The sequence below is a fragment of the Mastacembelus armatus genome, chromosome 16, assembly GCF_900324485.2.
Source record: "Mastacembelus armatus chromosome 16, fMasArm1.2, whole genome shotgun sequence".
NCBI classification, from domain to species: Eukaryota; Metazoa; Chordata; class Actinopteri; order Synbranchiformes; family Mastacembelidae; genus Mastacembelus; species Mastacembelus armatus.
Genome location: NC_046648.1, coordinates 24,925,127 through 24,947,614, shown reverse-complemented (window position 1 = coordinate 24,947,614; position 22,488 = coordinate 24,925,127). Strand labels below are relative to the sequence as shown.

Sequence of the window (22,488 nt, the reverse complement as noted above, 5' to 3'; positions counted from 1 at the left end):
AAACACACCAGGAACTGTGGGAAAACGCACACACACATACACACACCTACTCAGACAGAGATCAGCCAGTCAGAAACAGCAGTGGGCTCCCAGCAGCCAGTTCAAACTGTTTATTGCTTCAACAACAACTTTACTACTGAGGCTGTACATCATGCGGCTGAGTCCGGACCCCATCCAGAGACTGACAGCAACAACGAATGTGGTCTCCTCAGCGTAATGTGTGTGAATCCAGAACTTTCATTCCATAGACCTCCATTATCAAACGCTCTGCAGATTAGTTCCTTAATAAAAACTCTTTTCAGCAGAACAAACACAAACACCTTTAGAAATTCAGCAACTTCATGGTCATTTCTGTTGAGTCCACAAAAACAGAAACAGAGTCTAACACCCGTCCTGAGGGTGGTCCAACAGGGAGGCCTTGGGTTCATCCTTTAAGGAACAGGGATGGGATCAGAAGATTTCATGGTGATCCGAGTCTGGTCTGTCACACACATTTAGACTAATTCTAGACTAATGACCATCACACTGAAAACAGAGGGAAGAGCGTTCACGTTATAAAATGATGTACTGGGTTTGCACATATTCAACCAGACGACGACGTACTCTGGGAATTTTAGGGCGTTTAAACTTTTGCTGCAACACCCGTCGGTTGGTTATAGTACTGTTCGACAGTGCTCTGACAGGGACCATCCAAAGCTTCTGTATGTTCAGTAAAAGAACATGCACACAGCCCAAACTTAACCTTTAGCAGAAACACTCGGGTTCAGAAACTGAGAGCAAAGTGAAAAAAAAAAACAAAACCAAAGAGCCACACTTCTCTTCCTTTCAGCTTCCCTGCAGACTCGTTTCCGTCCGACAGCCCACCAGGGGGCGACGAGTCACCGTGGACGAGCCCGCTGACGTCAGCACGAGTCACCTGGGACTCGACGGCACTAACGCTACTCACTGGTACAGTCTGTGTGTGTGTGTGCTTGATTTTGTCCTCACATGAAATATAACATACAGTCAAGAAAAGTACTGAACACATTTAGGAGATGTCGGTTTATTAGGTACACCTCGATAACCAGTCTGCATCAGTCCTGCAATACTGGCTCAGACTGACCAGATGCTGTTCTGGGAACTGTATCTGAAAAACATTCTCAACATGAGATTCCTTTTGAATGGAGAGAGAACCGGTTGGTTGCACCCCTGACACTGCATTCAGCCATTTCACCCTGAAGTGTATTGTTAGCCCAGTTCCCCACATCAAGACCACCTGTTTGGACAATCCCTGACCTCCTGCTGCTGCCGCTGCTGCTGCTCTGGATCTCACATCCTAATAAATGTCGCATTATAGTTGAGCTGAAAACCTTCAGAGAGCTGCCACTTCCCTCCCACTGCACCAAACAAAGAGCTGCTCCGTCAGAGCTTCATAGCTTCACACAGCTGCCATTTGTGCACAGCTCAGTGATTTGAATGAAGGGAGTGAAAGGCTTCACCTCTGTTTCCATGGAATATCTACAACAGGAAGTCAACAACAGATATGATGTTCGAGCACAGTGTTAGAGAGGGAATCTCTCTGCTTACACACACATCTGCTAGTGATAAAGACCGACCGTAGACCAGCAACACCAGCTGCAAATGAGAAGCAGACTGAGAGGCCTGCAGAGGCACACCAACACTCTGGTCCAGGTTAGATACTAGGTTCAGCTGCCAGAAGTTCTGTTGTTTTCCCCCAAACTGGGTCATGTTGTCTTTCTCACAAGCTCACAGGTTAGAGAAGTGGTTCTCAGCAGTTCAAGGTCCAGATTTGACTGTTTATTTCCCCACTCTGGCTCATTTGAATAACCACAGAATAACTGTTGCAGGCCTGAGAAGTGAAACGTGTATTTAATTTGTGTAGAAAAACAATATTTTCCTGCTTTTCAGGCCCAACAATCATCTTCTTACAGAATCTTGAGCCTCAGATTGCTAAACCTCTGAGATTTTTCTTACTGTCAAAGTACATATTTAACTTTGAGTGTGTCCACATGTTGGTAAGAGCAGCGACAAACAACAAGAGCGATGTTATGAAAATTAACCAGAGTGACTCAGGACAGGTCACAGAGCCCAGTGCCCGGCCCCTTTAATACACCTGCAAATACGGCAACAGATCCCAACACAAAGTTACAACCATGTGCCCTTTGGTTCATTATGAGCCATCATTGTTCCACCTGAAGCTCCTAACTGTGTCAGCAGGGCAGGAACCTCTAATACGCCGTTAAAAAAACGTTATCGCACGAGGAAACTGATCACTGAAAGGCAAATATTAACACTACACAGCAACCGACCATTATTTTCGTTCCTCTGAAATTTCTTTCTCCAGCCTGGTTTAGCTCGTCTGTGCCACAGCCCTCTGCACTGGGTGGCATGTTCCTTCATTACAAAACATCTGACCCAAATATTTGTTCTAAGTGTTTCCCCAAAGGCTGCGAACAGCCCTGGGTTTTTACAGCGTGTGTGCACAAAGCAGAGAGCCGTGCATGTGCAGCTGACTCTCGCTAACGGAACAACTGTTTGGAACCCAGTGAGGTCTATGGCACAGAGTAAAACAGGCTGGTCCCTGACAGACATTAAGTGTGAGAAGAGGCCATTCAGCGCCGGGCTCAGCCTCTGTCCAGTGTTGGAAAATACTGTGTCTATAAAAACTGACCGGACTGGTCCTTTAGAAACCTACGGTTTCCTGTAGAGTTAAAAATACAGGAGCGGTCAAGTCAGCATTCAGTACAACTTCAATCTGACCTAAAAGAGTAAAAATGAGTAAACAAACAAATCTAAATAAACTAATAAACAACTCCTCCTCCTTGTCTGGTCTCCATGGTAACAGCAGGGCAGCCTCCAGCAGGATGGACCCAAAAACCAAACTCAGCAGAGTTTGTGTTAAAGAGACTCTCAAACTCATGTTGACCCACCTAACGTCCGACCTCCTGACCCCAGGGGTCAGAGGTCAGCTACAGAGCAGCATCACTGGAGCTGGTCTGGATGCTGAGCTTTGCTAAAGTGGTCTTAGGCCGACCTCCAGTCTCTCAGACTCAGACAAAGCTCCAACCTTTTCACTTGACTGCACCATAATGGCGTCCAAGCAGAGGCTCCTCACACTCATCTTCACACTGTGAATCTTTCTTTTGCTGCCTTGCTCGAGAACACGTCAACAAGTTCACGAGAAAGTCGAAAAAAAATCACGACATGTGTTTTCCACCAACTTAACGTAAGAGATACCAGTGATAGAGTTAAACCTGAAAACCGAACTCTATTAGTTAACTTGCTAATTTCATGTATATGTGCTTACCGGCGAAAGTGTATACACTGGACAACAAACCAAACAGTTATTTCTGATTAATAACAGCTAATTCTCAGATTCGGCATGTCATCTAAAGGTAGGTTTGAGAAAACTTATCGGAAAAGTTTGATTTTACTTTCGTTTACAGGCTGATCTGTAAAGCACGAACACTCGGAACGGTGTGCGTGGTGTTAGAGAGGGTAATAGGAATAACAAGACAAGACAACAAAAAAAGCTTAAATGTCATCAAAATGAGCACAGCTGGGTGGATGTGCTTCATGCCGACTGTAAGTGTAGTTCATGACGAGTCAACGCCATGTCTTTAGCTGGTTCACAATGCTCAGAGATGTTCGCGCCGCATCTCTGAACCAACAATTACTCAATTTTCTAAGGCGGTTCCGTTCTTACGAGAAAACGGCACGCATCGCTGCTCCACTTCCTGGCGTAAGCGTGGTCCCTTAAAAACAAAAGCCCTTGGTCGCCGGCTGTTGTTTGCGACCCGTTGTTCGGTTTTTCGTAGCTCACAGACATTTTAGACAGAGTTTGTTTAGACGGAGAGTTTGTTTCTAGCAGAGACTCCATCTCGACCGGAGCCTCCACTTTCCTCCGAGTTAACTCACAGCGTGCACAGCAGTTAGCCGCCGGCTAACAGGTTCACTGGGAGCAGAGCGGGAACTTACGGATGTGAGGAGCGGCCGCATCTGTTCGCTGTGGTCTTCCTCCATTTCACCACCACCTTAACAAAACTCCTCGTCCTCTTCTCCGCGAAGATGCTGAAGCTTCGTCCAAGTTTCCCTCAGCGCCGCCGGCTCCGCGTCCTCCGCTTTACAACCGCCCCGACACGCCAACACCGCGTCTTCCTGACCGATGGCTATCTTAGCCAATGAGGCGACAGCGGCGATTTCGCTTGCACCAATCATCGAGCGGGAAGGTGAAATGGGCGGAGCTACGACGATAACAAAGCCAGGCAGGCTCCAGTCTGTTGGTTCCCAGTGAAACAACAAACTTCACTATTAAAACCAGTAAACCAGATCCTGTGGAGCCGTGTCAGCACTGATACCATGTAGTTTGGCCATATGAAAAACAAAGCCTCATCCTAATCTTATTATGGATGATTAATTAGAACCTGTATGGTGGAAAGAAGAGTAGATATAAAATATTAGGCTCCTAAAGCAGGGCTTAACTTTTCTCGGTGTTAGCATTACACCTTATTCTCAGTGTTATATTCGGCCAAAATGAATATGAACATTTCATATATAGTCCCTGTATTTCACAGGTATCATTTCTAGGATCAGTGGGTGTTTGAATTTTACAGGGGTATTACTGTTGTTTCTGATATTACAGAAGCAGAGTTGGATTTTATGGTATTTGAATATTTTTTACAGTTTAAAATCCTCAAAGTGTCAGTATAAGTACAAAATCATATGCAAATCCAGTCATTAAGCACAGTGGCCCCTGACAGTGTTTTATTAGAATTTTATTTGCTCATTATTATATATTTCTGTAGTTTGCCAAAAGACAAATTTAATTGTTTCTTAAAATTCCTAGTAGTTTAATCTGTTTGTTAAATATTAATCATGTTAACAATCTTAGAAAATAGCTTCTGTATTTTAAATTCCAGAAATAAAGGTGTATTTTCCTAAACAGAAGTGTAGTAAATAATGTTTTGGATCATGTGGTCGTATAGTTTATTGAATAATTAGACAGCAGTTCCTCTTAGAAGTGTGTTTTCTCTCACGGAGTTTTTGGCAGCGTCTGTGTGCAGTGAACGCTGCTGTCGTGTTGTTGGGTGTGTAGTTTTAAAATGCTGTTCTGTTCTCAGTTACTAAAGGAAAGTACTGAAATATGAAAACTTTATTCAGTAAATGTAGTAAGAACATCAGTGTTTTGTGGTTGTGTTAGCAGAAGGTGTCCTAACGGTCCGAAGCATGTCCTGGAAAGTATTTTTACCTGGAAATGTGAGTACATGTTTGTGTTTTTTCTCAGAAAGTACCTTAATTCCCAGTATGCAAACCTTTGGGAAAAGTATTACTGGTACTGCAAGAGGATAAAAGTCAGTTTTCTTGGTGTCAACAGTGAGAGCTCTTTAGTTTCAGGTCAGTTCAGCCTCCAGTTAATTTTCTGTTTGTTTATTGTGGGGAAAAAAATGACCCTCACAATGTCCATCACTGCAAAACGAACAAATGAACAAACAAACACAGAAATAAATCCTCTAAAGATGCTTTTCCTCGCTTTATGTAAACTTTTACAAACAAATAAAACAATTTGAAAATGAATCAGCAAATATTTTTCCAAATCCTGTTTTTTTAGAAATACCAGACACTTCATGATTCCAGCTTTTCAAATTTGATGCTTCGTTGCTTTTTGCTTCATTTATTTGAATCAGTTTGAGGTTTGAGCAGATAAAACAGACATTGTGAAGGTTTCACATTGGGCCGATTGTGGCAGTGTTTTTTTACAAACCAGGCAATTGAATTGAAATTAAATTGAATTGAATTAATATATAAATAGATACAAAATAAAACTAATCATTAGCTTGTGTTGCATATGTAGATTATAGTGCACACACACTGCTGCCTCCTGTGTGTGCAGCGTCAACTGATGTCCATTAGGAAAATTCCACCTGGAATACAAACAAAAAAACACAAAGAAACACAGACATTATTCAAGGAATTAATGTTGAACTGATGTGTTTGTGAAAAGTAGTCTGGCAAGCAGGGAAGTCATTTTTCCCGGTCTGTGAGACAGCCGCTGAATGTAGCAGCCCTCCTCCTCCTGAGCGACTGTAACGACAAAGTTCAGACGACGGTGAAAAACAAAATTATAATTGTTCAAATCTGCCTAAATCACGAAGGAGGAGCCGCGTGAAAGCGGCTGAATCGGCCGTGACACAGTTTGGCAGTGAAGTGGCCTTTTGAAGAGCTTATCTGTGATTAGCAGCTTTATGTTTGTGTGGCATTTCCCTCCTGTGGCTGTAATCCTGACAGATTATTTCATTATTGTAAAGTCATTGTTGTTCCCACAGCAGCACAGGGGCCTCTGGCTCCACCTTCTACTCCAAGGAACAAACACATCAGGTGCTTCCCAACGTCTTCGATATTCAGGTTGGAATAAAAAATCATTTATTATTCAAAAACTGTTTATTTCTCTTAAGTCATTATTGTTCTGTGTGGAACACCGTCCACCATCCACACACCAGCTACTGAACTATGCTGAACTTCTCTCTCTCCTCATTCTGCATGTTTTGTCCAGTCTTCACCAACTGTGGTGCATGTCCAGCCTGGAAACAGCCTGGAAACAGCCTGGAAACAGCCTGGAAACAGCCGTACCATCTGAGGTTTTCTGCTGTTCTCCTGCGGTTAACAGACACATCTGCACTGACCCAGTTTCTCTGAAAGCCCAAAACCACACACCAATGAGCTGAAACTATGAGTACTACGTACAAGTTTGAAGTATTATTATCTGATAGCATAGTGTCTGTGAGCGTGTCAGTGTTGGTAATATAACAGATCAGATTGGACAGAACAGATTGAACTGAGCAGGCAGCAGGAGACGAGGCCCTTTCTAATTAATAGTTCAGATGACCTTTGACCTTATACAACACCATCCACTTTATTATTCTGTCCACACTACATGTCCACACAACCTTTAGGTCAAGAGGCTCCAAACAGTTTCATGTGTTTATTTCAGACATTCAACATTATCAAACACAGAATCTTTTACATTTTATTGTTGTAGTGACTCCAAACTTGTCAAGAGCTCATGTCCCAGAATATCCTGGAATCAGCTTAGACTGTTGTGTTTGTACACAGCAAAGTCCTGATGCAGCAGGAAGTACCAGAACAAGACGCCGCGTCAACATGTTTCTAACAGATGAGGATCATTAAAGTAATAAAATGCAGTAAAGATGCATGAAAACTAAAGCAGCAGCAGAAGAAAATGACATGCACCTTATTGATATTGATATTGATATTATTGATACTGTCCAGTGACTGTTACTGAGACTGGAAATATTTCCTCATGTCTTCACTGATCAAGAAGAAGCTGCAGATTTTAAAAGTACAGAACCACCTACAAATATAATGCCATATAAAAGTGGAATAAATATTGAAAACATATGAAAAAAATTCAAAATAACTGAAGAAAACCAGCTTCATTGTGGCCATAAGTATGTGGACGGTCAACATATAGCAGAGCTGTGTAATGAGCCTATAACTGTGCAGCTGTAACAGCCTCCACTCTCCTGTCTCTAGTCTTTCCTCCAGATGTTGAACCAGCTGCAGGGATTTGGTCCTGTTCAGACAGGTCTGGATCCACATCCTGGTTCAGCCTAAAGGTCTTTCATGCTGCTGAGATCAAAGGTGATATTATTATTAATATTTACCAAAATAGAAGTTTCCCTCCATCCTTTCCTGTCTCTAAATCTGGACTCAGGATGATCCTGAGTCCTACTGCGGTCTCTGTAAATCCTGTGGCGCCCTCTGGTGCCCAGCGGCTCTCACTTCAGTCCTGCCCGTCGGCAGCATCCGGGCCGGGTCAGAGCAGCAGGTGGAGGCCTTTCTGCTGGGCAGGGCTCAGCGTCAGCAGCTTCCTCAGGTGAGCCAGGACCAGGTGCTTCATGCCGCCGGGCGGCTTAGAGGGAGCCAGAGCAGTGGATTGTGGGATGTCAGGTCTTTGTCTGGAGGGGGGGGGGGCACAGGGTCAGGCACAGAGAAAACTTCAACACTGCAGTGACTTTCTGGTGTACCTGCAGGAAAACTTCACTGTGAGGTCACTGATAGTAAAACCACAGTACTGTATTAGTACTGATAGTATTTCTGCTGTTACTCCAACTGCCATTTACAGTACTACCAGCACTACTACTATTTAAACCGCTGGACTTATGCCTACTTCTACTTCTAATACTACAAGTGGTGTAATCACTGGTACTGTATTACTTCAACTATAAATGCCACTACTGTCACTACTTTGACACAAATACTTCTGCTGCTGCAGCTGCTACTACTTGTTGGTGATGGTACTTTTACTGCAGCAACATTTGGACTGCAGTACTTTTATTTAGTGGAGTTTTACTCTGTGGTATTACTTCTGTTACTGCAGTAAAGGGGCTGAGTACTTCTTTCATAGCTGTGTATTCTATATATCAGCTGTTACCTGGTGAGCCTGCAGTGGTGTTTGCTGTGCAGCCGGGGGCCGGGGCGGTGGTGGGGGCCCCCCGGGGCCCTAAGGTTCCTGGACAGAGCCGACAGTGAGTCCCTATAGACCAGACCTCGACGAGACGATACGATGGTGCAGTGGTGGCAGGTGGCCAGCTGCAGCATACAGACACTATTTACTCATTTAGCACACTGTCTATGTACATGTTCATGTTTATATTTATGATACTATGATAGTACTTGTGTTTTTTCCCCCTCTCTACTTCTGCACATCATCAAGACAAAGTCCTCACCTGTGAACACCGGCTCAGATTGATCCTCTTTAACACCCTTTAATATCTGACAGACTGTTACTTTTTGAATCATGATCCTCTCAGCCTCTCGGTCGGCTCTGAGCCATGTGCCAGTTCTTCTGTGCAGGGACTGATCTTAAACCACAAGTGTCTGATTTGGACTTTTACAATTTGGGCACAAAGATAGTACTGATTCTGTCTGTACTGATTCAAACCTGCTCAAACTAAAGCTCAGACCTGGCACTTTAACGTTGACCACATGATTTTATTCCTGGTTCAACGAGCTGAAGCCTGTTTGGATTTTAACGCACCCAAACCTCATTAACTTCAGAAGTTACTGCAGCGCCCCCTTGAGGCTGTAATACTTGTTACACACCAGAAAACTAAACTACACACGTTGTGTTTCAGTCCCACCCGCCCCGTCCTGCTGCCACTAACACTCACTACAGACCACATCTGGATTCATCCAGAGGTTTGTTTGATAAAACTACAGAGAGCAGCTGCTTTAGGACACAGACAGTAAAACTATGTGTGTGTGAGATAGAAATAATCATCAATAAGTACAGACTGAAGCTCAGTGTGTGTGGTCTCAGACGGATGCTGGCTTCCTGTCAACAGAGTTTCTGTCTTTCAGGACGTTGGATCTAAATCGAGCTCTCTGCCTGCAGGACGGCTCCCTGGGGCCCAGACTCAGACTCAGACCTAGTTCTGCTTTAATTAGACCTTCACCTCATTTAGCAGCAGCAGTGACGATGAGACTGACACACAGGACGAGTCTAGAGCTAACATTTATTTTCATTATCAAAAAATCTTGTTTTGTCTTGAACACTTGAGACATTAGTGAAAATACCTGTTGTCATTTCCCACAGATCAACTTTAAATGTCTTTTTTCTTTGGTCCAGCAGCTCAAAATGTATTTTATAAACATAAGCATCCTCACATTTAAGAAGCTGAAGGATCATCAAAACAGTTTGAAGACAGAAAACCTCCAGAAAGTTCGTACTGTTTCACCACAGACAGACTGGAAGGCTGCAATTATTTCATTGGTAATAAATTGGACAGTTGGTTTCCTGGTGAGAAGTCGATGATCAGCAGACTAACTAACCAGCTAATCAGCTCTGTTGTCCTTTTACATAAAAGGATTTTCTCAGGACATGCGACATGAGTTATTTCTGGTGTTCATACTTTTATTTCTCCCGCTGCTGATTCCTGAGGTCAGATCACACCCTCTGCAACATTTCCAAGTCAAATCAGTATTTACTTAAAGTCGCCAACAAAGACCTCAGCCACCATCACATCCCAACAGATCACAAAAATAAACATCAGAGTTACTTACTGAGACGAACGCTGCCATGTTGCTGCTGCTGTGCACGGCTGTGACTACAGAGAAATAAGGACAGTGAGTGTCTGAGCGCTGTGATGACTGATAACAAACCTAAAATAAACCTCCATCTGTCCTCCTCAGGGGCGGGGCCACATCTGCACAATGATGTCATAATTTGAGGAAACCTAATCTGAAACAGATTAGAGATTACACACACACAAACACACACATTCAACACGCACGTACAAACATGTAAACACCTGATCGATAATCTCGTACAATCATAACCTAATGCAATGAGTCTGATCCTAAAATGCAAAAATCAGAGAATCACAGTTTCTCATAAATGTTCTGCCTCTAAGGGTGTTTTTAGAAAATGTCCCCATAATATCTTCACTTTCTAAAAACTGCTCCATTTTCACACAGACAAAATGTTCTGCACTAACTTTCCTGTGATAAACAAATAAACAAAACAACATCCATCCATCATCTGTACCCCCTTATTCCTAACCAGGGTCCCAGGGACCTGCTGGAGCCTATCCCAGCTCTCTTTGGGTGAAAGGCAGGGGTCCACCCTGGACAGGTCCCCAGTCCATCACAGGGCCACATAGAGACCAACAACCTCACACACTCACACTCACTCCTATGGGCAATTTAGAGTCACCAATCAACCTGACATACATGTTTTTGGACTGTGGGAGGAAACCAGAGGACCTGGAGAAAACCCACACAAGCACAGGGAGGACATGCAGACTCCACACAGAAAGGCCCCTGATGGGTTTCAAACCAGGAACCTTCTTGCTGTGAGGCAAAACAAATATAGAAGTAAAAGTACACACTCACTGTAACTCTGAGCCTGCTGTAGTGACTCTGGTTATTGCAGTTGTGTAACTGAGTTATCTAACACACTTTGCAGCTGGATATGACAATGGACGTGTGTGTGTGTGTGTGTGTTAGTTACACGGGGGGAACAGCGCCTCCCTGTGGTCGACCTGGGAATAACAGGTTCTCATATAGACTTTTAATTATTTCCTGTTGATGTGATGTTTGTTTCAAAATAAAACATTTCTACGAGCATCATGTTTCACACATTAACATGAAGACAGCTAAGTGTGTGTGTGTGTGTGTGTGTGTGTGTGCGTGCGTGCGTGTGTGTGCACCTGTGACAGGCAATGCAAAGATTATATTCAAAATAAAGTTAAACCCACTGAAACATGGAGAACATCCAAAGCCAGGCGTTAAATCTGCTGTGTGGTGAGTGGAAACACAGGGAACATAGAAACCTCAACAAAATGAGCTCAGTGTTTGTGGAGACTGAGACATTTGACTGTCAAACTGGTCCCAGATCAACCAGGCAACAACCAACCAGCCGCCCTGCAGCAAACTGCTTCAGTATTTAACCAGTACTAGTACATGAAGTGGTACTTTCACTAAACCTCAGTCAACATGTACTAGCCCCAGAAACACAAAGACCAAGCCACTTTCTGTTTACAGCTCCGGCTCCATCAGGCCTCAGGCCCAGTCCGACACTGATGTGCATCTTATGCAAACGTCTTCCGACTCTGCTGTTTGACTGACAAATGTGAGTTTCCATACGCGAAGGAGACACGAAGGATGTGACTCAGGAAAACACTCGGCTGCTGAGAGACGAGCAAGCAGGACAAAGACTTTACCTCCGAGGTGAGAAACTGACTCAGGACACGTTTTGATTGTCATGTCTCATTAATGTTCGTCTTTCTGCTGAGACTATAAATCGTCTGCAGCTTTCACCTCAGGACAGGACAAACGTCCACAGGTCAGTTTTTTATTCTTCTTATTTCTCACATTGTTCAGCTCAATAGGAACAACTGCTGATTAGTTTGCGGCTCTATGTGTCATATGTCCTTTGGTCTCATGAAGAGAAAGAAATAAAACAATAAAATAGTCAAATACTCTGGAGTTTTATATTGTGGCTCATCCAAATAAAACAACAGAAATAAAACTGTGTTTATAAAGTGAATCTAGTATTTATAGAAAACACATAATATTTTACAGAAACTAGTCCCAGGTCCAGTCCCAACAATCAGACTATTTCCAGTAAAGCTCTTCTGGCTTGTTTTCCACCAAAGGAGCCACAGCTGAGTCACAAGTGAAGTGGATCCAGGTCGTGGCTGCAGGTCTAGACTGGTCGTGTGGATCCAGGTGCCACCATGTGTCCTGTGCTGCTGCTGCTGCTGCTGCTGCTCTCAGCTCTGGTCTCAGGTACATCCGCTCTCAGCTCAGTCTTCAGCTTTGTGCACGAACCCTCCACCGACTGTTGTTTCCTCCTCAGGACCAGCAGCTGTTCTTCCTGACGACCAAACCGGTCTGGACTTCGTGGTCGCTTTTCCAGAGAACATCGCCTACTATTATGTCTCCTCGCCTGTAAACCAGTTGCGCATCACTGCCCTGTTCGACGGCACCACGGTCGGCATCACGCAGAGTACCTACCATCACGTGGACGTGTCCATGAATGCTGGAGATTCCAAGGTGTTAATTTTTGACGCAAGACTGGAGCTCCAGAGAGACCCCGTGTCCGACAGCACCGTCAGGATTTCCAGCAATAAGAACATCACCGTGCACTCCATCAACCTCAGGAACAACAGCATCCAGACCGCTCTGCTCCTTCCCAAACACAAAATGGGCACCGTGTTCCACATCCCCCCGGCACCCCAAATCCCAGGGATCAGTGACAGCGACATCACGATGCTGGTCACTGAAAGAACCCCGTTCAGACTCGCTATCGTCAACACGGACCAGCAGAACACGGTGACGATTTCAGGTGCGAATCCCAAAAAGGTGGACCTCAAGCCCTTCCAGGTCGGCCAGTTCTGGCTACAACAAAAGGACGCACTGCAAACTGTGAAGGCCACGCACCCGGTGTCGGTCCTCTTCGGGCACACCTGCGCCCTCCAGACGAACTGCACCTGTGGGCTGCTGTACACCGTGCTGCCCCCAGCCAGAGACCAGAAGCTGAGGTTCCTCATCCCTCCTGTTCTGGCCAGAGCCGCTGCAGCAGTTCTGCTTCTGTCAGAATCCTCCCAAATACAGAATATCGACCCAGATTCCCCAGTGGTTGAGACGTCCGGTACCGCAATCTTTTACCGTCCAGGCTTACTCCTCAGTCTGATCCCAGAGTCGGACTTCGGCGCCTGCTTCGCAGTTGGCATCATCCCTGAGGCCATGAACTTTGCTGTGATCTTGGTCCACAAGAATTTCACTGACGGGGTTCGCCTCGGACAGAGTCCTCTGACAAATCCGGATTGGCAGACCCTCAAAGGCACAGACTACGTGTCTACTCTAGTCCTGCTGTGGTCAGACATGGACATCATCTGGCACACTTCCACTACAATGGCTGTCTACTACGTGGGGAACGAGACAGGTGCTGCGTTTGGAAACCCCGCCCACATCATCAGCAAAACCCCAGGTATGGACCTGCAGGGTCTCGGCACTGTGTCACAGACCACACTCAAGGCTTTAGACCTTTTCAAGTAAGATCTAAAAATACATTTCATTCCCTTCTGGTTTGAGCACCTGTCCTGCCTGATTCAGCTTGTTTGTCTTCTTCTTTCTGCACCTGCCAACAGATTACAGGGGTTGCATCTTGGTCCCAGAGGTCGTAAAAGTCGGGGACGTGGCAAATGGTTGGCGTGAGTCTGTGAAGTACTGCCGGGACAACAATCTGCAGCTGATCAGCCTCCCCACAGCCCAACTCCAGAGACAGGTCTACAACAAAATTATGAGCCTGAAGAGTGACCAAATGCAGAATGTGTGGATCGGTTTGCGTCGCAGCTCCATGACAGGGGAGTGGTACTGGCTGAACAAGGAACCGGTCACCAACACCAACTGGGGGCACGGGGAGCCCGGGGCACAGGACGATGGCCAATGTGCCATGTTGAGTCTGGAAAGTGGCAAGAACTTTGAGTGGCGAGACGAGGACTGTTGTAAGGCTGCATTTCCTGTCTGCTACAAGGACCCCGTCTTCTTCAAACCTTAGGGGGGGACAAATCCTGCACCAGAAACCAGCGGCCAAAATGAGCCATGGCCTTAATTAGTCTCAGTTTAATTAGCCACAGCTGATCCTTCATGTTTAGTAGTTTGGCTCATGCGGGGGGGGGGCTGCACTGAGTCCTGATTGAGTTTCACTTGGTTAGTCCTGTATTTTGATGAGGTTTGTCTGTGTGTGCGTTTCTGAAGAACATAACATTGATTTAACTTATTTCATCACGACACTGATATGAAGCAGGTAAACACCTCAGCAGCTGAAGGTTCAGACCGAGCTGAGGCGTCAGGTGTGGACGCTGAGCTGAGCTGGTCTGGTTGTGTTTATGTTGGATAACAAATGTTTCATATCTCTCTGGTTTACCATGTGTTTCCTGTTTCCTGTTTCCATAAATCTGTTATAACGTGTGGCTGCTGCTGTTTTTCTTTCTTTTGGGCTCTTCCTCTCTCCTCCAAACAGGCTGCTGCATTATTTCACACTGTGTCTTAGAAAAACTAACAAGCTCACAAGATTCAAAACCTGATCACCAAATTATTTCATCTAAAAGAGTCAACGTGTGTAATCGAAGACTTTATTGGACGTGCAGCTGAGCCACAAACAGAGTTCAATAAACATAATAAGACCAATAATTAATTTTTATTGGCTAAAATAAAGCTGATGTTTCACTTCATGTCAGAGCACGTTGCTTCCACCAGCAGCTGACTCCCTGCAGAGCTCCTCCCTGCACCACCCACACCCCCATTCCCACCAGCAGGAGCACCTTTGCCCCCACAGACACTGACAGCAGGACCAGGAGTGGAGGGGGGGCCCCGGCCGCAGACAGTGGGGCCCTGGGGGGCAGGACGTACAGCGTGGCCTGCTCTTTGCCCAGCGGGTTGGAGGCGCTGCAGGTGTACTGCTGACCCGGCTCCACGTCTCTCAGCTGGCTGACCGTGTGGAAGTGAGCTGGGGAGCCCTGGGCCAGTGGACCGACCAGTGACCCCTCCAGCAGGTCGTCTGGACCGAGCCACTGGACATCTGGCAGCGGGGAGCCCTGGACCCGACACAGAGCCCTGTACCCGGACTCCTCGCTGCCCTCCACTGACAGAGCCAGTATCTTCGGAGGAGCTGCAGCACACAGGAGGATAGCAAGTTAAGTCCACAGGCAAAGCTGGATCACAACTACCCCAGACCCCCAGGGGCCCTAAAGTACCAAGTTTACTCTATATGAATTGGATCTACTTCATTTAATCAGTGGTAAGGTTGTTAGCAATTCATCCATCCATCATCTGTACCCCCTTAGTCCTAACCAGGGTCCCAGGGATCTGCTGGAGCCTATCCCAGCTCTCTTTGGGTGAAAGGCAGGGGTCCACCCTGGACAGGTCACCAGTCCATCACAGGGCCACATAGAGACAGACACCCAGTGAAACATGTAATGATTGTTCCCTGAACCCCAGCACAGCCAGGAAGATCTAATTAAATTGCTCACTTGCTTATGATTGGACATCATCAGTGCTGTGGGATGTGGTTTTAGGTATTTCGGTGTAACGTACCCTCCACTCTCAGCCTGGTTCCCATCTTGTCCTCGAAGCTGATGTGTTCTCGTCCCTGAATCTCCACCCTGCAGTAGTAGCGTCCGCTGTCCTGCAGGGTGGCGCTGTTAATGCGCAGCGACAGGTCATGCTCCCTTGGGTTACCCTCCAGACGGTACCGCTGGTCCTGCTGGGGCCCAGGCTCGCAGGTGGGGGCCCCGGGCCGGCTGGTGCAGCGGAACAGGACGGTGGCGCCCTGGCCGTGGCCCAGGCGCCACAGCACCTGCAGGGAGGAATGCTGGGAGTGCTGCGGGTGGCTGAAGGTGCAGGGCAGCACCACTGGGTAACCCTCAATGGCTCGTACCTCTGGGTGCACGATCATGGACCAGCCGTCGTCTCCGGAGCCAAACGCTGGTGGGAAAAAACAGAAATGTGCTCAGTCACATCACTGGTTCCCTCCCAAAACCTGCTTCCTCAGTTTCATCCTGACTCAGAAAATCCACCTCTGTCCACATCTGCTAGCAGCTGTACAGTGAAATGCAGACTGGCAGCCTCAGCTGGAAGTTACAGGGTTAATCCTAAATGAGCAACTACCCTGTAGGATCAACGGGATCCTGCAGAGGTCGCAGTCGGCCAGTTTGTCTGCAGCCTACTCTTTAACACGTCTGGTCAGACGCTCAAACCAAAGCTTCACACAAACACATTTTGCTTTCTGACGTAAAACAGGACTAAAAGAAACCACAGTATCAGCAGGTTAACTCGTGGTTAACCCGTGGTTAACTCGTGGTTAACTCATGGTTAACTCGTTAATCAGCACAGATCTACATTTGTTCCAAAGACACTAGTTTTTAGATATTTGGTTAGTTGGGTTGAGATATTTCTGACTTTAACTCCTCGTGTTGACCCTGAACCTCTTCCCTGTGACCAGAGACGTGAAGGTTTGTGAGCAGCTGGTCTGAGTCCAGATCGAACAGTTTCATGTCTGAGCTCCGATGATCCTGTGAGCAGCCACAGCTCTTCCCTAAAGACATTTCACTTCTGTTGATGTGTGTAAATCAGCTCACCTGTGAGAACAGAACACAGCAGGGTCAAAGTGCTGCAGACTAGCGGGACGTCCATGATGAGACTGAAGAACCTACGGCTGCATATGTGTGTGTGTGTGTGTGTGTGTGTGTGTGTGTGTGTCATCCATGTGACTCAGTACCTCCAGACAAAGCCCAGTGTTTCTTCTATTTATATTTGCTTCACGTCTGAAGGACGTTGGTTTGTCTGCATAGAGTGAAACACAATAAACTCCGCTGACTAAACCAAAACTGGACGGGGCTTAGAGATGGCACAGTCTGTTTCCACCACAGTGGAAAAGCTCTGCAGCACTTTGGTCCACAAACCTATACGGTCTCCTGAATTAGAGCTCAGCCTGCTGGTTCATCCAACACTTTCCACACTCCCTGTAGGCAGCAGGTTTAGGCTGCAACACCAAGTCCCTGATCAGGGTGAGAGATCTGGGCACAGCGGATGAAATCTCACTACTAGAACCCAAATCCCCTGCATATAAAGTCTGTGCTGGTGCACAGACTGCACAGTGTTTCCACAGAGTCTTATTGGCACACGCTAGATTCAGTGTTTTATAACACCAGTGTGTCTAAGTGTCACTTTCTGCAGCTGGAATCAGCTGTTTTCAGAGAAAAGGCTCTAAAACGTCACTGCTCAATAATGTCCAGCACACACACACACACACACACACACACACTAATACACAAGAAAAAATCAAAACAGTGTAAAATACACAAAGCTAATGCCCAACGTCTGGTCCTGTTTTAACACCTTCAGTTTTACTTCCTCTTCTTCCAAACTGGCAGGAAATTCTGAGTCACATGTGAAACATTTCACAACCAGTCCTCATGTTGATCTTCTGGTCAACATATTTAGTGTTTTGACTTTTCTGAATCTGATCCATCGGAGGATGTGGCAGCAGAAGCAGGTTTTCCTTCTTACTCTGTCGATGCTCATCACAGGTAAGAACTTATCCTGTGTGTGTGGGATGGGACCAAACATGTGAAGCAGTAATGTTGGTGGGATTTGAGTGTTTTACTAGTTAAACAGACTAATGGGCAGTTTGGTGCAGCACAGGCTGAAGGGGAATGTCATCAGGTACTAACGTACGGGTGAAATAACTCCAAAGTGTCATGAGCTGACCCCGGTGTGATCCTCCTCTTCAGGGTCTTTCTCATTAAGCGTCACAGTCTCTTCAACCATCTCTGTCTCCAGAGGACAAGACGCCATCCTGGGATGCTACTTCAGCCACTCCAGGCAGCAGACGTACTCAGGACTTATCACCGTGAGCTGGCTGGCCAGAGACTCCAACACCCAGCCGCTCCTCATATGTGAAGTCAGAAACGACTCCAGGGAAGGACTCAGCGACTGTTCAGCTTCCAGATTAAAACATTCGCTGAGTGGAGATCCTCGACGGGCGGACGTCTCACTCCGCATCAGGAACGTAGCACTGACTGATAATGGCACATATTTCTGCAAAGTGAAGTTAGATGGATCCAAAACTTCTCAAAAAGCGACACATCTTTATGTAAATGGTGAGTTTGTCCTGAGCTTCTGCATAATCGCTGGTTCCACAGGTGGCATTTTAAAAATGATCAGTAATATATAAAGGGGAACGTGTGGTAGCAGGAAGGAAACCTTGTGCAGCTGATCAGCTGTTTGTTGTTTCCTGTCAGCTCAGAAAAATGTGGCTCTGTGCTGGGAAATTGTTCAAACCAAGAAACAAACAAGAGAAAGAGCTGGATCCAAGCACCATGACTTCTACAGTCACAAATTTACTTTGTCTTTGATGCTTTGTTCTCAGCTGGACCTGAGATCCTGAGTCTCTCTGTGCTGGAGACAACATCAGACAGCGCCCCCAGCAGGCTGCAGTGTAAGGTGGAGGGAAACCCGCTGCCCAAGGTCGTCTGGCTGTCGGCCTCCAGACGCAAAGTGGAGGACCAGGTCGAGACCTTTCCGTCCGGCCTGTACCAAGTGACCAGCTCTGTGCCGTACCTTAAGGAGGAGGTGCTGACCTGCAGGGCGGAGAGCAGACTGGGTGAAGCAGAGATGACGTATCCACCCAGTCTCAACGAAACCCTGATAATATCTCTGACCGTGAGTGGCCTCATTCTGCTGCTGTTGGCAGGACTCACCGTCTGCTGCCTGAACAACAGAGGTGAGCTGTGAGGCTAAGGCCACGTTACCAGACGTCTTTCTGTATGTGCTGAAATAAAGCATCAGACCTGGACACTGTCTGCAGTTCAAAAACCCTTTTCATAGACCGTCCTTTTCTCCATAGACCTCCCTTTTCTCCATAGACCGCCATTTTCCTCATAGACCTCCCTTTTCTCCATAGACCACTCTTTCCTCATAGACCACCCTTTTCTCCATAGACCGCCCTTTTCCTCATAGACCTCCCTTTCCCAAACCAACCAGTTTGGTTTTAGTTTGAACTTTCATCTCTTTTGTCTTCAGCTCCAGCTGAAGCTTCTCCGGTTGATGGCAACACTGAAGTTGGTGAGTTCAACCTGGTTTATCTTCCCAGTAATAATTTGCATTAATGGAAAGTACAGCAGCTTGTACTTTGATCACATCAACTACATCACACATTTACTTCTTTTGCACAGACGTTGGAAGCAACATAAACAAATCAAGCTAGAAAACAAACCTCCTGGACTATGTCCTAGAAAAGGTTCTCTGCCCTCCAGAGTCTGGGCAGCGTTAAAGCACAAGACACATTCACCATCTACACGTCTCACATTGAACACGCTCACAATGCCCAAAACTCATCTGTGAACATTTGCTGTCGTCTGTGTTTGTCTTGTGTGTCTGTGAAGACGAGAACGACACTGAGGTTCAGCTGGTTTATACGACCGTCAACGTGACCCCGACCTGTGAGTCCTGAGTCCTGAACTCACAAAGCCACACACACACATTTACTATATTTATAGCTGAGAGCTGCACTCACTGAAGGCTAACACAACATCTGCATTGTTCTGAGCTGGATTAATGACCCACAGCACAACAGAACATGTCGCTCCTTTGCTTTGCTAAAGAAACAAACGGTCCAGGCCAAGCAGCTGCCTGGTGCTGCTTCTGATGCCCTGCCCTTTTTTCTTTGCAGCTACACCTGCGGGTTTGAAAAACTCCGACCCAGAGGAGGCAGGTGAGTGTGACGCCGTGCTCACAAACAGAACTGAAAACAGTTTTACTGAGCCGCGCTTCAAAAAGAACGAGAATGAAACTGTTTAATATGAAAATCTGACTTTAATGGATTCAACTCTGCTATTTCAGGTGTTTTCTATTCGTCTGTGAACATTCAGCAGTGAACAAGGTCTGAAAAACCAATCACCTGTTTTCTATTTTAGAAAGAACCAGCAGGAAAACAGCAGCTTCACTAAGGTGCAGTCTGTGTTCTTTCTTTTTCAGGAGCAATCAAAACCTTCAGTCCGTCTTTAAGCTGCGACATTATAGAAAATAAACTGACGATTTTCACCTGTGTGTCATGTGCATCTTATGATGTGTGTATATTGTGTATTTGTGTGTATTTGGTTGTGTTGTTGTGTATATGCTGCACAGCATGAGGTGACATTCATGCTGCTAATTCATAACAAAGCCTCTTCAGTTAAAATGAACCGCGGCCTTGTTCTCTTTCTTTTGGCAGACTGAGAAAAGATATCGAGTTAGATTTGGTTGTGTCACACATTCACATCACTTCCTGAAAACTGATGCTTTTTTATTCAAAGGCACATTTCAGTTTTTGGGGATTTCCATACTGAGCTTCTGGCTGAGCAGCTGAGGATGTTGCAGCAGAGTCAGAGTTTTCTTCTTCTTCTTCTTCTTCTTCTTCTTCTTCTTCTTTAATACTGAAGATGAAGCTCGATCATTCTGGTCTGCATCCACATCCTAGATCCGTAACACACAAACTCACGATGCAGTTTTATTCTGATGTTGTTCCTAGTATTGCTGGAATATCAGGGTCTAGTGGCTCATCTTCCATTTGAGGTGTGAAAGTTTGGCTCTGTTCTTACTCTCACTTTGTGTGTTTATGTGACAGTGAGCTCAGCACAGTGCTTGGTTCCTTTTTTCTACGTTAAAAATAGAGACCTGCTCAGTGAAGCATCGTAAAGGTGGGTAAAATCAAGCTTTGTGTTCTTTAATGTTTATATTGTCACAGCAGCATCAAACAAAAACCAGACCAGTGTCCCAGCTGTGTCCAACCAGTGGACTGATCAGACTGGTGTGGTCGGTTTCTCCTGAGGGTTCATCAGCTCTCTCCTTGTTCCTGAGGATGCTGGGACAGATAATTCACCACAATAGTTCAGACTCTCAGCTGCGAGTTGTCTTCTCAGGGCTCATCATGCACATCGACACAATCACCAGAGTCCACACATGGAGTCTTCTCTGTCCATATGCAGATCAATTCTTTATGACGCCTGTTTATTTCAACCTTTTTGGAACAGGTGCAAATATTTGCTGGTGTTGTGTGTTTCTGTGGAGGAGGAGCAGCTGCTGAGCTCCGACTCTCCAGCTGATGGCGCCACTGGTTCAGAAAGAAACACTGCACAGACCAGAAATTATGGCCTGATGAAACCAAAACACTGTGATGGACTGGTGACCTGTCCAGGGTGGACCCCTGCCTTTCACCCAAAGAGAGCTGGGATAGGCTCCAGCAGGTCCCTGGGACCCTGGTTAGGACTAAGGAATAAGGGGTACAGATGATGGATGGATGGATGAAACCAAAATAATTGTATTTGGATCAAAAAGCTCCTGTTGTTTTCTGTCTTCACCCTTTGAAGGTCTAACTCATCCAATCAGATCATTTCTACCTCAAGAGCCCCGCTCTGTCTCCGGGAATAAACTCTCCTCTGTACCGTAAATGCTGCTTCAAACACAGCAACGAAGCCCCAGAGGAGCCTCTGTGGTTTGGTGAGAGCGGCTGCTGCCTGTGGTGCAGCTGAGGCTTTTGCTGTGGCTCTTTCACCTGCAGGTGACTCTCCTGGAAGCCAGAGCTGGTGAGCGGCCAGGTGACTGCACCTGTGTTATCACGTGACTCCCTGTGTCTCCCCTGCTCAGCTGGAGCTGATGCATTAGTCCAGAGCTTTCTAGACTTTGAGTCCAGGAGCTGCTGCAGGTTTCAGCTTCACTTCCTGTTGCTGCTGCTAAAGTGTGACTGTGTGCGTTTGTGTATCCGCTGGTGTGTGTTTAACCGCTTTGTGGCCACAGGATGTGGTTGTAAGTGTGAAGTGTCGTTGTTGCGTCTCCATGGTGTCAATTAAAGCTGTCACAGAAAAACCTGCTGACTCCTCAGGAGTTTGTGCTACAGACTTTCTGCTGAAATTCTGAATTAACTGAGGCTCTACAGGTTTATCGTCTAATCCAGTCTGGGAGGTTCAGTCTAGTTTCTCTGTGTGAATCAGATCCTTCCTCGTTTATTTCTCCCAACTGGAGCATTAATGTAGCTGCATGAAGAGAATGAACCCCTGGGTGTTTTAAGAGGAGAGGGGAAATAAATTCTGCTGTATGTGGGGCCTGCAGGGTCTGGGTTGGACTGTGAGGTCTTACAAACTGGAACAGTGCTGGAGAGTCACTGCTACAGGTGAATGCAGCTCACCTGCCTTTCTACCTGTTTCACACCGTCCTCCACACAGAAGACGGTTTCTCCTGGGGCCTGTGGTGTGACAAGCCCTTAAGAACGTCCTAAACAGAACCATTTGACTGCCCCCCCACCAGCCAGTGAACCTAGGGGCCATTGAGGGTCCAGGCCCCGCAGCAGTCGTTCATTTCTCCCTGTGTCTTCCTAGCTTTTCCTCCTGGAGGTTTAGGGTTACTGTGACTCAGATGGTCTGG

General features: G+C 46.2%; 3 protein-coding genes across 7 annotated transcripts in view; 1 reads left to right on the top strand and 2 right to left on the bottom strand.

Moving 5' to 3' along the window:
- LOC113136836 (sodium bicarbonate cotransporter 3-like) overlaps positions 1–4,153 on the bottom strand; it is a 28,965-nt gene extending 24,812 nt beyond the window's left edge. The window contains exon 1 of the mRNA XM_026317926.2: positions 3,979–4,153. Coding sequence (XP_026173711.1) covers positions 3,979–4,023 — 45 coding nt within the window. The 5' untranslated portion in view covers positions 4,024–4,153. The remainder of the gene's footprint in view (positions 1–3,978) is intronic.
- Positions 4,154–14,736: 10,583 nt separating this feature from the next.
- LOC113136797 (sialic acid-binding Ig-like lectin 15) lies at positions 14,737–17,508 on the bottom strand. Of its 4 annotated transcripts, XM_026317855.2 has the most exons (4): positions 16,992–17,508; positions 16,808–16,872; positions 15,625–16,667; positions 14,737–15,199 (listed from the first exon to the last, which is right to left on the bottom strand). In XM_026317855.2, exons 3-4 carry the CDS (start codon positions 15,983–15,985, stop codon positions 14,760–14,762), a joined length of 801 nt encoding a protein of 266 aa, XP_026173640.1. In that variant the 5' UTR covers positions 15,986–16,667; positions 16,808–16,872; positions 16,992–17,508; the 3' UTR covers positions 14,737–14,759. The 4 variants fall into 4 exon arrangements, with proteins under 4 accessions (XP_026173640.1, XP_026173639.1, XP_026173641.1 ...); XM_026317854.2 differs by having other exon boundaries at positions 16,808–17,508; XM_026317856.2 differs by having other exon boundaries at positions 15,625–16,014; positions 16,808–17,508.
- siglec15l (sialic acid binding Ig-like lectin 15, like) lies at positions 17,467–20,273 on the top strand. 2 transcript variants are annotated; one of them, XM_026317852.2, is made up of 8 exons: positions 17,467–17,618; positions 17,823–18,191; positions 18,461–18,814; positions 19,114–19,155; positions 19,476–19,532; positions 19,763–19,804; positions 19,933–19,972; positions 20,068–20,273. In XM_026317852.2, exons 1-7 carry the CDS (start codon positions 17,567–17,569, stop codon positions 19,965–19,967), a joined length of 951 nt encoding a protein of 316 aa, XP_026173637.2. In that variant the 5' UTR covers positions 17,467–17,566; the 3' UTR covers positions 19,968–19,972; positions 20,068–20,273. The 2 variants fall into 2 exon arrangements, with proteins under 2 accessions (XP_026173637.2, XP_026173636.2); XM_026317851.2 differs by having other exon boundaries at positions 19,763–20,273.
- Positions 20,274–22,488: the final 2,215 nt, after the last annotated feature.